Source organism: Narcine bancroftii, chromosome 2 (assembly GCF_036971445.1).
Source record: "Narcine bancroftii isolate sNarBan1 chromosome 2, sNarBan1.hap1, whole genome shotgun sequence".
Taxonomy (NCBI): Eukaryota; Metazoa; Chordata; class Chondrichthyes; order Torpediniformes; family Narcinidae; genus Narcine; species Narcine bancroftii.
This window is the reverse complement of record NC_091470.1, coordinates 66,550,043-66,567,782: the sequence shown is the minus strand read 5'-3', so window position 1 is coordinate 66,567,782 and position 17,740 is coordinate 66,550,043. Positions and strand designations below refer to the sequence as shown.

General features: G+C 41.0%; 1 protein-coding gene across 2 annotated transcripts in view; it reads right to left on the bottom strand.

Annotated features, from left to right (window-relative positions):
* exoc5 (exocyst complex component 5) overlaps window positions 1-17,740 on the bottom strand; it is an 82,897-nt gene that overhangs the window by 37,147 nt on the left and 28,010 nt on the right. For both annotated transcript variants that reach the window (XM_069916914.1, XM_069916915.1), the window contains exons 4-6: window positions 6,534-6,728; window positions 4,251-4,315; window positions 3,794-3,822 (exon numbers count right to left, since the gene is read on the bottom strand). In XM_069916914.1, coding sequence (XP_069773015.1) covers window positions 3,794-3,822; window positions 4,251-4,315; window positions 6,534-6,728 — 289 coding nt within the window. The remainder of the gene's footprint in view (window positions 1-3,793; window positions 3,823-4,250; window positions 4,316-6,533; window positions 6,729-17,740) is intronic.

Sequence of the window (17,740 nt, the reverse complement as noted above, 5' to 3'; positions counted from 1 at the left end):
CCAGGAGGAAACCCACACCATCATAGGGAAGAGCATGCAAACTCCACACAACAGTACCTGCGGTTGGTACTGAACTTCAATTAGCTGTGCCACAGTATGACTGAAATGATCCTGATTTGGTGCATTTTGCAGGGCAGGGATGAACTGGGCGAAATGCAAATATGGGAGGTTGGCAGCAGCATGCTATTGCCAACAAAATCTAACTTTTCTTACCATGTGAGGATGGCTTGAAAGTCATTAATGTGATCTACACACTCAAAATTTAAGGCAACATTTCAGATTTATTGTCAGGGTCCATACATGACATCACGTGCAACCCTGAGATTCTCTTTCCTGCGGGTGCACAAGAATTACGACAAAAAAAATGGTGCCAGAAACCTACAGCGACTTTCTGCAGGCTGCAAAACCCCCATTACGTAAACTTTTAAAACATTCACTTTCCCAGCTGCTTTTCTTACAATCAGCTGCATGTGTTATTTTTTCTAAAATGATCAAATAGCGACTGAACAGTAGCTTCAAATCTCCCAGGTAACAGCTGGTTCAGAAACAGAACCGCTGCAAGCAGAGGCCTTAAAGGGACAGGCCACCACCAAGGCCAAGGTCAGAAAAGTGGAGTGAGGATTGGGATTCAAACAAGGCTGGAGCGCAGGTGTCTAAGACTTCCCCTACCATCCATCTTACTGGCAAATGTCCAGTCACTGGAGAATAAAATTGATGACCTGAGGGCAAGGCTACTTTATCAGACAGGCGAGACAGATCTCAGTTGTTTGCTGCACTGAGACCTGGTTAACATAGAATATATCTGTCACCACTATCCCACCAGACAGCTTCACCATCCATAGGCTGGATCAGAACTTGAATTCTGGAAAAGGGAGAGGAAGCAGTGTGTGCTTTTTCATTATCCTGGGTGGTTCATGGACACTAGAGTTATGTCGACCTCCTGCTCGACTACCTTAAAGCAAATATCAATTAAATGCAGACCATGCGATCTACCCTGAGAGTTCTCATCAGTGACTCTCACCAGAATTTACATCCTTCCCGATGTCGATTATAAGCAGGCACTTGTGGAGACAACCCAGCCCGAAGCATTACAACCAGGCCTATGTCATGAAAAGCCTGCCTAACTACTACCAGCATGTAACCTGCTGTACCAGATCCCAGCATATTTGATCATTGCTACACCAAGATAAGGAAGGCCTAACGTTCTTTCCCGAGACTGTACACCAAGGTTGTTACATACTTTATAAAAACAGCTGTGGATGAGTGTGTCCCAACCAAATCATTCATGGTTTTCCCAACTAGAAGCCCTGGAAGAACAATGAAATCTGAAATCTGCTGAGAGCCAGATCACAGGCATTTAAGTCCAGAGATCCAGATCAATACAGCAGGAGCAGGTGTGACCTGCAGAAAGCTATTTCCCGGACGGTGGATATTCCAGATGAAAATGGAAACGAGGGACACCCGACAGGGCCTAGATTCCACAACCTGCTACAAAAACAAATCCAGTAAAGTAGCAGACAGAAAATCTTCTCTCCCAGTGGAACTCAACGCTTTATCCGCACAATTTGACGACAGTAACAGTGAAGAACTACCCCTGCGCACCCCCACATCCCTTGATGATCTCATCCTGTTCGTATCTGAGGATGACGCTTGTGCTGCCTTCTGAAGAGTGAATCCGAGAAAGCATCTGGTCTAGGTGGAGTACCTAGCCGAGTATTAAAATTCTGTGCTGACCAATTTACCAATGTATTCACGGATATCTTCAATATTGCACTCCAGCAGGGCATGGTATGCACGTTTTTCAAATAAGCGTCAATAGGCCCAAGAAGAGTGCCTTAATGACTATCGACCAGTAGCATTTACATCAACTGTGATGAAGTGTTATGAAAGGCTGGTGATGAAACACATCAGCTCATGTGAGCGGTGACATGGATCTATTCCAGTTCGCCTATCGTAGTAACAGGTCTACGGCGGATGTCATCTCACTGGCTCTTCACAAAGCACTGCAACACCTGGACAGTAAAGCTACATACATCAGGATGTTCTTTATCCGCTACAGTTCGGAATTTAACACTATCATCCACTCAAAACAGATCAGCAAACTCCAAGACCAGGGAGTTAACATCCCACTGTGTAATTGGATTATGGATTTCCTCACCTCCAGACCATAATCAGTAAAGATTGGTAAGAAATTTTCCCCCACAATTTCCATCAATATCGGAATATCACAGGGCTGTGTTCTCAGCCCCCTGCTCTACTCACTTTACACCCACAATAGTGTGGCTCAGTAAGACAATAACACCTTCTACAAATATGCCGATAATTCCACGGTAGTGGGTTGTGTAAAGGAAGGAGAATGAGTCAGCCATCAGGTTGGAGATTGAATACTTGGCTGAATGGTGCACCAACAACCACTGTGCACTCAATGTCACCAAAACTAAGGAGCTGATTGTTGATTTCAGGAAAGGAGAGCCAGAGGTATAAAATCCAGTGGTCATTGGGGGAATGAAAGGTGGAGAAAGAGAGCAAATTTAAGTTCTTAGGAGTCACTATCTCAGAGGATCTTTCCTGGACCCACCAAATGGCATCGTGAAGAAAGCACGTCAGTGCCTCTAATTCCTCAGGAGTTTGCAGATGTTTGGTAATTACATCAAAAACCCTGGCAAATTTCTACAGAGGTGTAGTAGAAAGTGTGCTGATTGGCTGCATCACAGTCTGGTATGGAAACACTGATACCCCTGAGCCTAAAGCCCTTCAAAAGGTAGTAGACATAGCCCAGGACATTACAGACAAAATCCTCCCCACTATTGAGTACATCTACAAGGAACACTGCTGTTGGAGAGCAGCAGCAATAATCAAACACTCATCACCTAGTATACACTCTGTTCTCGGTGCTGCCATCAGGAAAGGGTATAGGCGCCACAAGACTTGCACCACCAGGTTCAGGAACAGCTTCTATCCCTCCACCATCAGACTCCTTAAGGACAAACCCAATCAGAGACTCATTTAAGGACTCTTGTGCACTTTATTGATTTTCTTTTTATTCTCTGTATTGCATAGTTCATTTACATTCATTATCTGTTTAAAGTTCTTTGTTTATTTACATGTTCTATACTGTGTAGTTTATTTTTTTCCACTACCAATTGGTAATAATTCTGCCACGCCCACAGGAAAAATAAATTTCAGGGTTGTATGTTCTCTGACAATAAATCTGGAATTTGAATCTAATTGGTAGTGCAAAAAAAAGCTGAACACACCATAAACATGTAAACAAACAAAGAACTGTAAACAGATAACAAATGTAAACAAACTGACTGTGCAATACAGAGAGAATAAAAAAAGAAAATCAATAAATACACAAAGTAAAAGTCCTTAAATGTCTCTGATTGAGTTTGTTGTTGAGGAGTCTGATGGTGGAGGGGTACCAGCTGTTCCTGAACATGGTGGTGCGAGTCTTGTGGCACCTATACCTCTCTCTTGATGGCAGCAGTGAGGTCAGAGCATGTGCTGGGTAGTGTGGGTCTTTGATGATTGCTGCTGCCCTCCGATCGCAATTTTCCTGTAATTGTCAAACTATGGAACTCTCTTCCACATCAATGTGGTAGAAAATAACATTCAAAAATTTAACTAGTTTTGCAACTCTTGGATGCTCTCCAACTTCTCACCAACTGTTACTGTCTTTACAACATTTCATGAACAATGTCAGAATTTTAGCATCCAAATAGTTTGTAAATGTATCATTTTGGTAACTTACTTGCTGTTGTATTAAATATAATTCATTACAAGAACTCACTTGCAATTTTTGACTTCACCTCCGAAAACCTAAGGAAATAAAAGAAATATTCACAGATCAAATGCTGCCACACTTTAATATTTAATGAATGCCAAACATGAGAAACTTTTGAACAGATGTCTGAAGAACAATTTTTATGTATTGATAAACTTTAAGCTTTAAGAAATCTTCAGTGAAGATAGATCACCATGTCGCATATCAGAACTTTTGGAATCTGACTACCAGTAGGTCTCACTGGATCAGTAGTCAAAACTCTCAATGCAAGCCTTTTATGAGCCCTGAACATTACTTGTATGAGACACTAAATAAAAAAAATGCATGTAATTAACACAGACTTGAGGCAGACAATTTTAAACAAACTTGCTTTATTAAAGTCAAAATAAGTTAATCAGCAATAACAGACATCAGCCAATTTAAATTTATACACTATTTTGATAAATTTGAATGTTAGCCTCACCTTTGAAATGGTAGCTCCTGAGCAATGAGATGCAACTTCTGAATAATATCAGCTGCTTCCTTTATCTTAAAAACAAAATCATTTTCATTTTAACAAAGACTTGTTTAAATTGGAAGGAAAATTGATTCCATTCAAAGACAACTGCAATGGCTCACAACAGTTCACCAGCACCGGTCTCGAGGACAATTTGGGATAGGCAATAAATTTAACCTCATCAGCGACACTCACAACTCACGATTTAAAACTATGAAACTTGCTCATTAAATTTAAGGAACCATTACAATGCATTTGAAATTCAGCGTGGAATCGTAAAAACAGCAGAGCTATTTTATCTATTGCATAATTTTATCTATTGTACAAAATAAGTTCCAATAAAAAAGGATCGCAAAAAGGTTTAAAATATTTATACAAAGCCAATGCAGAATCCTAACTCTGCATTTCAAAGATGCCTTTTGGGATTACATACATTTAGCATATCAAAATACACTATAATTAACAGATGAGAGACAGATTACTAATGCCAATTCATCCTAATTAGCACCATTAAAATATGTCTTAAGGTACCTATATAGCTAATTAGTCGTCATCCCTATAAAGGTCCCGCAGTGCAGTGCATCATTCCTTATTTTTGAAAAGCTAATGGTATATCATTAATTCAATCTGTAAAACAATTTACCAATCTACAATATTCCTTTGGAGACTGGAGAAAAGCTGAAAACTAAGTAGTTGTGGTTATATCAACATCTTTTTAGTTATCTGCATCCATCTATAACCTCTGCTCAGCCTTATGAGCAGACAGAAAAGATTAATAAAAACATCCAACAAAGTTAAAGGAAATTCTTAATAGGATCATATGTCTGGACAAGATGTACACAAACAGCTAAAGCACTGAAATCTGTGATAATTTGCATTACCTTACAGCAACATAATAACAAACTACAATGCAAAAGTGGGGAGGGGAAGAGAAAGAACGAACACAAAGCGTGTTGCTAAATCAAAATGTTATTATCCAAATGAAAAGAGACTGCAAATGAATGAGGTTTATTGTGATCCCAGCGTTCCCCTACATGAATCACAAAATGGCAGCAAACAACGGGAAGGAAGGAAATTGTTGGGGCCTTGACAAATATTTTAAACTAATTCTAAGATGAGGGGGCATAACCACATAGTGAGGGGTGTGGGGTTTAGAACGGATGTGAGGAAACAGTTTTTCACTCAGAGGGTGGTGGGCATATAGAACAAGCTGCGAGACAAAGTGGTGGAAGCAGGTAAGTTAGCTTCCTTTCAATGATAACTACATGGTTGGGAGGAGTTTAGAGGGGTATGGGCCTAATTTGGGAAAGTGGGATTAAAGTAAGAGGGCATGTTGGTTGATGCAGTCAAGGTAGCCCTGTGGACTGGTTACCATGCTTTAAGTAGTTAAGGTAGCAAACAGCATTTTGGGTTTTATTATATAGGCCAGATTTTGTTACAGTTGTACAGGGGATTGGTGAGGCAATACCTGGAATACTGGGCACAGCTTTGATCCCCTTAATTGAAAAAGTCACATTGGAGGCAGCAGAAAGAAGATTCCCCAGAGATGAAGGGGCTGGCCTACTAAGAGGGGTTAGATAATTTTGGCCTGTATTCCTTGGAATTTAGAATGAGGGATGACCTTATTCAAACATTCTAAGAGGGATTGACAGAGGAGATATAGATGTTGCAATGCTTTCATAAATGGAAGATTCTCAAGCAAGGGAATTAGCAACAAAATAAAGGACCAGTCATTTGAGATGCACAGAAATTTTCTCTCAAAGGGCAATGAATTTCTGGAACTCTGGCCCAGCACATGGTTGAGGCCAGATCATTAGAAATATTTAAAGTGAATATATATATATATCTATATATATATCTATATATATCTTCAAGAAATTGAGAATTGTAGAGACTAGCAGAGACGAGCTGAGGCCAGCATAGATCAGTCATAATCATACTGAATGGCAAGGAACGCTTTAAGGACCAGTGGCTTACTTATTTTCTTGTGTTTTTATTTCTTGATTCTTCTGAATATGATTTGAGCCAAGACCCCAAATTCTTATCATCTTTTGCAAAATTAAAGTATACCAACTTCATTGCTTTCTAATTGTTTGTGCACAAATATTTCATTAGCACCCTGCAAGTTATCATTTTCAAACTGCATTTCTGAACAATAAAATTGTTCAACTCTTTGAAAAGGTAACAGCAAGAAATTAAAGCAGTTGTGCTTCTAATTTAAACCATTTTTAACCTGCTGGCAGGACTTACCTTTTCTGGATTTGTAAAAATATCAGACTTCAATTCTCCATCCAGAAATTCATTGAAGTATTTCATCAGTTTTTGTGCTTCCACAGCCCTTTGCCTTGGTGTATTTACTCCCTCTAGTTGATCTCCAAGGTGGCAAACCTTTGTTGCAACATAGCTAATATGTTCATCTAACTCCTGAAAATGTTGGAAAGCAATCTGTAGGCAAAAAAAAACAACAAAGCATTCTCTAGTTACTACCCCAAAAGTGTATGTACTAAATATTTCACTGTAACTTATTTGTTTTTTTATTTAAGTTCAGTTGTCAGCAAGAAAGAAATAGGTTTTGAAAACCAGAAAACTATATCAGATTTCACCTTGTAAAAATAATTAAAAAAAAATTCTATTATTTTAACTGGACCAATATTAATCACCGCTAATTAGTTTCCATTAACTAATATTTGTATGTTTCAAAGATTAAACAAAAAGTCTTCACCCTGATCTTAGGTTTTTCACTCAACCCAAAATGTTATACAAGTCCATTAAAAGTTTATTCCTGGTTCTTGCCACTTTCAGTCATTGATCCAATTGCTATTTAACATGAAGAGCACCAATTCACATAACATAACAATTACAGCACGGAAACAGGCCATTAGGCCCTTCTAGTCCGCACCGAACCAAACACCCCTTTCTAGTCCCACCTCCCTGCACAATGCCCATAACCCTCCATCTTCTTCTCATCCATATACCTGTCCAACCTTTTCTTAAATAATACAATTGACTCCGCCCCCACTATTTCTCACGGAAGCTCATTCCACACGGCTACCACTCTCTGAGTAAAGAAGTTCCCCCTCATGTTACCTCTAAACCTCTGCCCCTTAATTCTCAACTCATGTCCTCTTGTTTTAATCTTTCCTCCTCTTAACGGAAATAGTCTATCCACATCCACTCTGACTATCCCTTTCATAATCTTAAATACTTCTATCAAATCCCCTCTCAACCTTCTACGCTCCAAAGAATAAAGACCTAATCTGTCCAATCTCTCCCTATACTCTACATGCTTAAACCCAGGTAACATTCTGGTAAACCTTCTCTGCATTCTCTCCACTCTGTTTATATCCTTCCTATAATTAGGCAACCAGAACTGCACACAGAACTCCAAATTAGGCCGCACCAACGTCTTATACAATCTCAACATCACCTCCCAACTCCTATATTCCATGCAATGATTGATAAAGGCCAGCATACTAAAAGCCTTCTTCACCACCCTATTCACGTGAGTTTCTACCTTCAGGGAATGATGTACCGTCACTCCTAAATCTTTCTGCTCTTCTGTATTCCTCAATGCTCTCCCATTTACCACGTATGTCCTATTCTGATTCTTCTTACCAAAATGAAGCACCTCACACTTATCAGCATTAAATTCCATCTGCCATTTTTCAGCCCACTTTTCTAAGCAGCCCAAATCCCTCTGCAATCCTTGAAAACCTTCTTCATTATCCACTATTCCACCTATCTTAGTATCGTCTGCATATTTACTAATCCAATTCACCACCCCATCATCTAGATCATTAATGTACATAACGAACAACAATGGGCCCAATACAGATCCTTGAGGCACACCACTGGTCACCGGCCTCCAACCTGACAGACAATTATCCACTACCACTCTCTGGCCTCTCCCTTTCAGCCAATCTTCAATCCATTTGACTATCTTAAAATTTATACCTAAAGACTGCACCTTCCTAACTAACCTTCCATGTGGTACCTTATCGAAGGCCTTACTGAAGTCCATATAGACAACATCCACTGCGCTACCCTCATCCACATTCCTAGTCATCTCTTCAAAAAATTCAATCAGATTGGTCAAACATGACCTTCCTCCCACAAATCCATGTTGAGTGCTCCTGATCAGACCCTGTCTATCCAGATGTTTATAAGTACTATCTCTAAGAATTTTCTCCATTAATTTACCTACCACAGACGTCAAACTTACAGGCCGATAGTTGCCAGGCTTCCTCCTTGAACCCTTTTTAAATAACGGAACCACATGCGCAATGCGCCAATCCTCCGGCACTATCCCCATATCTAATGACATTTGGAAAATTACCGCCAGAGCCTCTGCTATTTCCTCCTTCACTTCTCTCAATGTCCTGGGGAAGATCCCGTCTGGTCCCGGAGACTTATCCACCTTTATATTCTTCAAAAGCCCTAAAACTACACCTTTTGTAATCTCTATATTCCCCATATTTACCCAATTTGCTTTTTTTTATCTCACATCTCCCAATATCCTTCTCCTTAGTGAATACCAAAGAAAAGAAACTGTTCAATATCTCCTCCATTTCTCTAGGCTCCACACACAGTTTTCTGCTCTGATTTTCTAAGGGACCAATTTTGTCTCTAGCTTTCCTTTTACCATTAACATATTTGTAGAACTCTTTTGGATTAGTTTTCACCCTGATTGCCATAGTTTCCTCGTACCTTCTTTTAGCTTTCCTAATTCCTCTCTTAAGATTCCTCTTACATTCAATGCATCTTTCAAACATATCCTTAACTCCATGCTTCTTATATCTAATGTACGCCTCCCTTTTTCTTCGAACCAAGTTTCCAATATTCCTCGAAAACCACGGCTCTCTCAAACCTTTTGCCCCTCCTTTTAACCTAAAGGAACATAAAGCTTTTGCACTCTCAAAATCTGATCTTTAAAAGACTTCCATCTCTCTACTACATCCTGCCCATAAAACAAATTGTCCCAATCCACACCCTGCAAGTCCTTTCGCATCTCCTCAAATCTAGCTTTTTCTCAATCAAAAACCTCAACCCTTGGCCCTGACTTCTCTCTTTCCATAATGACATTGAAGCTGATGGCATTATGATCTCTGGACCCGAAGTGCTCGCCAACACTAACCTCCGTCACTTGACCCATCCCATTTGCCAACAGTAGATCTAACACTGCTCCTTCTCTGGTCAGCACCTCTACATATTGTTGTAAAAAACTATCTTGCACACATTTCACAAACTCTAACCCATCCAGTCCTTTCACAGAATGTGTTTCCCAATCTATATGTGGAAAATTAAAATCTCCCATAATTACAACCCTGTGCTTATCACAAATATCTACTATCTCCCTACAGATTTGCTCCTCTAGGTCTCCCCTCCGGGTGGTCTATAATACACCCCTACAAGTGTAACCTCTCCTTTCCTACTCCTCAGTTCCACCCAAATAGCCTCCGTGGATGTGCCCTCTAATCTATCCTTCCAAGGCACCGCTGTAATATTTTCCCTGACAAGCAATGCAACCCCACCTCCTCTTGCCCCTCCGACTCTATCACACCTAAAACAACGAAACCCAGGGATATTCAGTTGCCAATCACATCCCTCCTGCAACCATGTCTCACTAATCGCTACCACATCATACTTCCAAGTATCAATCCACACCTTCAGCTCATCCACCTTTTTTACAATACTCCTGGCATTAAAATATATGAATTTCAGAGATTTCCCAATTTTTAATCCCTGTTTTCCCTCATCTTTAATAACAACATTATTTACTTTTCCTGCCAATTGCCCTTCATCTTCTTCCAGAGCATTTCCCTTCTCTATCACCAGCCCATCCATATTCAAATATTTACTACAAACTTTCTTTGTTTGCATTCTAACCTTCTCCTTACTGCTCTGTACTATTTTGTTCCCTCCCCCCAACCATTCTAGTTTAAAGGATCCTGAGTAGCCCTAGCAAATACCTCTGCCAGGATTCTGGCAAAGGAGATGGGAAGTAGTAGCTAAGTTGTTTCCTTGACCTTGAAATCTCAGCAAGTCAGAGTTAATGTTGATGACTAAGGTGGCACATCGACTCCCTTCCATCCATTGCCCCATCAGTGATACCCAGATATTGTGATGGAGTCTGGCATATTGTTTGCAAGGTACAATCCTGAAAAGGGCTGTTATGCAACTAGTCCTTGGAACAACTCTGCCAATTTAGAGATGTCACTATTTACATTAATTGCAAAGAGTAATATGCAAGGTTCTCTGGGTCAAGATTAACTTGGCCATGTCCAAATGTAATGCACAAGTTAATTTCAGGTGGACCATCAGTTTTATTCTGTTTAAGCATAATGGTAATGTGGAGAGGCTTATTAGGCCACTCCAAAAGTTACGGCCAAATTTGTCCATGCTGACCAAGTTATCTGTCCAATTTCTCCATGGAGTGTCACCTTGTCGTGGTGGAGAAGCTTGTATGGTCCTGAGATCCCGAGAGCAATGCTATCTGGAACTATGCTCCTGGTAGGGCCATCCATGGCTGTAAGGTCAAGGTTGAGGTTGTTGTCAAAGAACAAACCAACCAAGACCTCAACAGTATAACAGGGGGATGAAGTTCCGTCAAACTCGATGGCTGTGAAGGTAGATAAAGGCTGCAACAAATCCATCAGTTCCAATTGTCATGGTTTTCATGCCATTGGAACTATTTGGTTGATTTGTGAAGTTTCATGAGCTTCTTGGAGTGCAACATTAAGTACACGTTAAACAAATACATGCACAGGCATCTTCGCTCGGTGGGCCACTTTCAAAGATTGAACTCATAAGCCACTTCAGAGCCCATAGTAACAAAGACTATCATCCTCGACCTCGAGGGATAACCGCCATGATGATCTGCCCAAGCTTGTCCCATTTGCCTGTGTTTGGCACTTGTCCAGCTAAACATTTCTTATCCATGTACCTGTCCAAATATCTTTCAAGATTATTAAACCCGCCACTATTCCTTCTGGCAGCTTGTTCCACATATCCACCACTTTGTGCGTAAAAAATAAATTCAATCACAAGTTCCTTTTAATTCTTTCCCCTCTCACATTAAATTTATGCCTTCTCATTTTAGTTTATAACTGTTTACCTTATCCATATCCCTGATGATTTTATACGTTGAAAAGATCTCTCCTTGGCCTCCTATACTCCATGGAGAAAAGTTCCAACATACTCAATTTGTCCTTATAGTTCAAATCCCTGATTACATTCTTGTGAATCTTTCCTTTACCTCTCAGGCATAATGGTGTTCTTCCTGTAGTGTGCTGATCAGAATTGCATGGGAAAAAAAAACTGGATGGAATTAACCCATGCATTACATTTGGACATGGTCATGTGTGGTCATTGCAACGTCTTATTGTAACATGACATCCCAGCTCATGCATTCAATGCCCGATCCACAAGATCAAGAGTGCTAAACACTTTCTTCACCACCTTGTGTCACCACTTTCATGAAACTATGTGCCTGTACCCCCAAGTCTCTCTGTTCTACATCATTCTCCAGGGCCCTACTATTTACTGTCCAATTCCTCCCCTGGCTTAACCTATCGAGGTGAAACATTTCCCTTTGACCAAGTTAAATGCCTTCTGTGATTCACTGGTCCAATTTCACAGTTCATCCAGATTAGGGGTCTCCAAATTGGTTGATATTGACCCATGGGGGATTGATGGGACAATCAAAAGGGTCAAAATGCCAAGGGGTCAAAAGGGGGTCAATAAACTGCAGGTGGGGGGGGGCAGCAATGGACTTCTGAAAATAGCATACCTGTGGCAGAGGTGGCCAACCTCTCACAAGGGCTGGCCTTGGTGGCCTCCATGTTGTATTTAGCTTTGGCCTCTTAATAGTAGAGATTGATGTGGATTACATAGTGGAGAAAAAGGAGGTATGTGTCCAATGCCCCCACCATCCCCCAGATGGCGCTGCCACCACCACCACCCCCCACCCCCCCACAATCCAGCAGCACCACTTGGATTCCATGCCTGGGAGTTGATGAGGCACCAAAGATTCCATGAAAGTTTGGGGACCCCTGATCTAGATCCTGCTGTAATCTTGGATGACTTTCTTCAGCAGTACATCTTCAATTTTAGAATCCGCCAGAAACTAATCAAGCACATTAACTACATCATTATCCAAGTTGTCAATATCAATGACAAACAACATTGCATGCACCATCAATCCCTGTGGCACACTATTGCTCTCTCTCCAATCTGAATAATAACCCTTTACTGCCATCCTGCCTCCTACCATCAAGCCAATTCTGCATCTGATTGGCCAGCTCACCCTGGATCCCATGTGAGCTTACCTTCCTTCCAGACTAAACTATCAGGCAGGGCCTTGTAAAAGGCCTTGCAGAAGTTCATGTAGACCAGTGGTTTTCAACCTTTTCCTTTCCACTCACATACCACCCATGGCATAGGGATTACTTAAGATGGTATGTGAGTGGAAAGAAAAGGTTGAAAACCACTGATGTCTATTACCCTTCAAATCAATCTTCTTAAACACATCAATCCAGATTTCCTTCCCTCAAGGACCTAAGTGAATCAGTTTTTAAAAAAAATGACACTTTTGTGTAACCACATCTCAGAAAATTTCAATCATCAAGCGAAGTTAAATTCCATAGATCCCTCTGGATTGATAGCCCAGATCTCTAGATTACTACAATGTATCTTGAGAGCTACACCACTACCATTGGCACAATTAGATTTGCTGCTCAGTCTCGACCTGTACAATTTCAATAATTTGGATGAAGGGATTATCTGAAATATGATCCAAGTTTGAAGGAGGATGCAGACACATTGATTGAATAGGTAAGAAAATGCCAAATGAAATAATAATGTGGAAAAATGCAAGGTTATCTAATTTGAAGTAGTGAGTAACTTGGCATTAAATTTATTTGGCAAAACAGCAATGGATTGTTGGACTTCCAGCTGGTTAATTCACAATTCAATAGGACTCATTACTGTCCATACATATACACATGCACACATACACACACGTGTGCACATACAAACACATACATATCGCACCATATAACAAAAATCTAACAATTACAGTACAGAAACAAGCCAGCTTGGACCTTCTAGTCCATGCTGAACACCTTCTCCCAGTCCCATTGACCCACACCCACCCCATAACATTCCATATCTTTCTCGTCCATATACTTATCCAACTTTTCCTTTAAAATTAAAATCAAGCCTCTATCTACCACTTTGGCCAGAAGCTCATTCCACATTCCCACCACCCTCAGAGAAGAAATTCCCCTTCATGTTTCCCCTAAACCTTTCCCCCTTCAATTTCGATCCATGTCCTCTTGTTTGAAACTCCCCCACTCTCAATGGAAAAAGTCTATCCACATTTACTCTGTTCCCCTCATAATTTTAAAATACCTTATCAAATCACCCCTCAATCTTCTATGCTCCAGGAATAAAGTCCTAGACTGTTTAACCTTTCCCTGTAACTTAAACTCTGAAACAAGGCAAAATTTTCATAAATTTTTTCTGTCCTCTCTCTATTTTGTTGATATCCTTCCAATAATTTGGAAACCAACACTGCACACAATATTCCAAATTTGGCCTTACCAATGCCTTATACAACTTCAACATGACATCCCAACTCTTGTACTCAATATTCTGGTTTATGAAGGCCAACATACCAAAAAGCTTTCTTCACTTTCAGGGAATTATGTACCAGAATTCCTAATTCCTTTTGTTCAACTGGACTCCATTTAACATGCATATCCTTTGCTGATTAGTCCTACCAAAATGTGGAACCTCTCACTTATCTGTATTAAACTCCATCTGCCACCTTTTAGGCCACTCTTCTAACTGGCCCATATACCAGTACAAACGTTGAAAACGTTCTTCAACGTCCACAACACCACCAATTTTAGTATCATCTGCATGCTTACTAATCCAATTTACCACCCTATCATCCAGATCATTATGACAAACAACAATGGACCCAGTACCGATCCCTGAAGCACTCGAGTAGTCACCGGCCACCAATTTGACAAACAATTTTCCACCACTACTCTCTGGCATCTCCCATCCAATCATTGTTGAATCCATTTTACTACTTCAACATTAATACCTCATGATTAAACCCCCTAACTAACCTCTTATACAGAACCTTGTCAAAGGCCTTACTAAAGTCCACAATATCCACAGCCTTCCCCATATCAACCTTCTTAGTAATCTCCTCAAAAAACTAAGATTTGTTCAACATGATCTATCACACACAAAACCATTTTGATTCCTCCTAATTAATCTCTGTCTATCCAAATAATTGTATATACCATCTCTAAGAACACTCTCCATTAATTTACCTCCCACCGATGTGAGACTCACAGGCCTATAATTACCAGATTTACATTTAGAATCTTTTTAAACAATGGAACAAGACGAGCAGCCCTCCACTCCTCCAGCACCTATGCTGTAGCTAATGACATTTTAAATATTTCTGTCAGAGCCCCCACTATTTGTACACTAACCTCCCTCAGGGTCCAGAGAATTAGCCACCATTATTCTCTTTAAAATAGCCAGTACTACTTCCTCATTAATCTATATATTTTCCATGACCTCACTACCAGTTTCCCGATTCAATATTTCTTTCATTAGTGAATACTGAAGAAAAATAAATAATTTAAATTTCCCCCATCCCTTCTGACTCCTCACATAGCCAACCCCTCTGATCCTCAAGGGGACAATTTTATCTCTCACTATTCTTTTACATTTAATTTACCTGTAGAAACCCTTTGGATATATTTTTTTTCATATACACTGACTGCCAAAGCAGCCTCAAATCATTTAAGCCTTTAGCCTTTAAGATTTTTTTTGCACTCTTTATATTCCTCAAGCACCTCATCTATTCCCTGCTGTCTATACCTGTTGAAAAGAGGGTTGGTGCGAGAACGCAGCCTTGCTTCACGCCATTGTTAATGGAGAAGGGTTCAGAGAGCTCATTGCTGTATCTGACCCGACCTTGTTGGTTTTCGTGCAGTTGGATAACCATGTTGAGGAACTTGGGGGGGCATTCGAGGTGCTCTAGTATTTGCCAAAGCCCTTTCCTGCTCACGGTGTCAAAGGCTTTGGTGAGGTCAACAAAGGTGATGTAGAGTCCTTTGTTTTGTTCTCTGCACTTTTCTTGGAGCTGTCTGAGGGCAAAGACCATGTCAGTAGTACCTCTCTTTGCGCGAAAGCCGCACTGTGATTCTGGGAGAATATTCTCGGCAACACTAGGTATTATTCTATTTAGGAGAATCCTAGCGAAGATTTTGCCTGCAATGGAGAGCAGCATGATTCCCCTGTAGTTCAATCTGAGGTGCCTGCAAGCTCACACCAAGACACAAGAGAAACTTGTCCGTGAACTACTCTTTGCAGACGATGCCGCTTTAGTTGCCCATTCAGAGCCAGCTCTTCAGTGCTTGACGTCCTGTTTTCCGGAAACTGCCAAAATGTTTGGCCTGGAAATCAGCCTGAAGAAAACGGAGGTCCTCCATCAGCCAGCTCCCCATCATGACTACCAGCCCCCCCACATCTCCATCGGGCACACAAAACTCAAAACGGTCAACCAGTTTACCTATCTCGGCTGCACCATTTCATCAGATGCAAGGATCGACAACGAGATAGACAACAGACTCTCCAAGGCAAATAGCGCCTTTGGAAGACTACACAAAAGAGTCTGGAAAAACAACCAACTGAAAAACCTCACAATGATTAGCATATACAGAGACGTTGTCATACCCACACTCCTGTTCGGCTCCGAATCATGGGTCCTCTACCGGCATCACCTACGGCTCCTAGAATGCTTCCACCAGCGTTTTCTCCGCTCCATCCTCAAAATTCATTGGAGCGACTTCATCCCTAACATCGAAGTACTCGAGATGGCAGAGGCCGACAGCATCGAGTCCACGCTGCTGAAGATCCAGCTGCGCTGGGTGGGTCACGTCTCCAGAATGGAGGACCATCACCTTCCCAAGATCGTGTTATATGGCGAGCTCTCCACTGGCCACCGTGACAGAGGTGCACCAAAGAGGTACAAGGACTGCCTAAAGAAATCTCTTGGTGTCTGCCACATTGACCACCCCCAGTGGGCTGATATTGCCTCAAACCGTGCATCTTGGCGCCTCACAGTTCGGCGGGCAGCAACCTCCTTTGAAGAAGACCGCAGAGGCCACCTCACTGACAAAAGACAAAGGAGGAAAAACCCAACACCCAACCCCAACCAACCAATTTTCCCCTGCAACCGCTGCAACCGTGTCTGCCTGTCCCGCATCGGACTTGTCAGCCACAATCGAGCCTGCAGCTGACGTGGACTTTTACCCCCTCCATAAATCTTCATCCGCGAAGCCAAGCCAAAGATACCTGTTGAATACATCCCTCTTCCTCTGATCAAAATTCCCAATATCCCTTGAAAACCAAGGCTCCCTATATTTTCTAACCTTTCCTTTAATCCTCACAGGGACATACTGACTCTGTACTCTCAAAATTTCCCCTTTGAAAATTCTCCATTAACCTGTGGCATCCTTCCCAGAAAATAAATTATTCCAATCCACACCTTCTAAATCCTTTCACATCTCCTCGAAATTAGCCGTATTCCAATCAAGAATGTAAACATTTTGCCCAACCCTATCCATCTCTATAATTAACATAAAACTAACAGTATTATGATCACTAAACCCAAGTTCCCCAACACAAATCTGTCACCTGATCTATCTCGTTCCCTAATAGATCCAGTACTGCACCTCCACCCCCCAGTCAGTTCTTCTATATTTAGAAAACTTTCATGAACACATTTGACAAATTCCAACCCATCCAACCTTTTACAGAATGGCATCCCAGTCAATGTGTGGAAAGTTTTTTGTAGAGGTTAGAACTTCCCCAGAAGAGATCCCAATGATTCACAAATTTGAGCCCCTGCCCCTTGGACCAACTCTTTAACCACGCATTCATCCGCCACATCTTCCTATTCCTACCCTCTCTAGGGTGTAGCATAGGCAGGAAAATAAATATTACACACACACACACACACACATTCATACATATATACATACATACATATATACATACACATATATATACATATATACATACACATACATATACATACATATACACACATACATATACATACATATACACACACATACACACATATATATACATACATGTATATACACATACATACACACGTATATATACATACATGTATATACACATACATACACACGTATATATACATACATGTATATACACACATACATACACACGTATGGCAGTCTCTTCAATCTGAGGCGCCTGCAAGCTCACACCAAGACACAAGAGAAACTTGTCCGTGAACTACTCTTTGCAGATGATGCCGCTTTAGTTGCCCATTCAGAGCCAGCTCTTCAGCGCTTGACGTCCTGCTTTGCGGAAACTGCCAAAATGTTTGG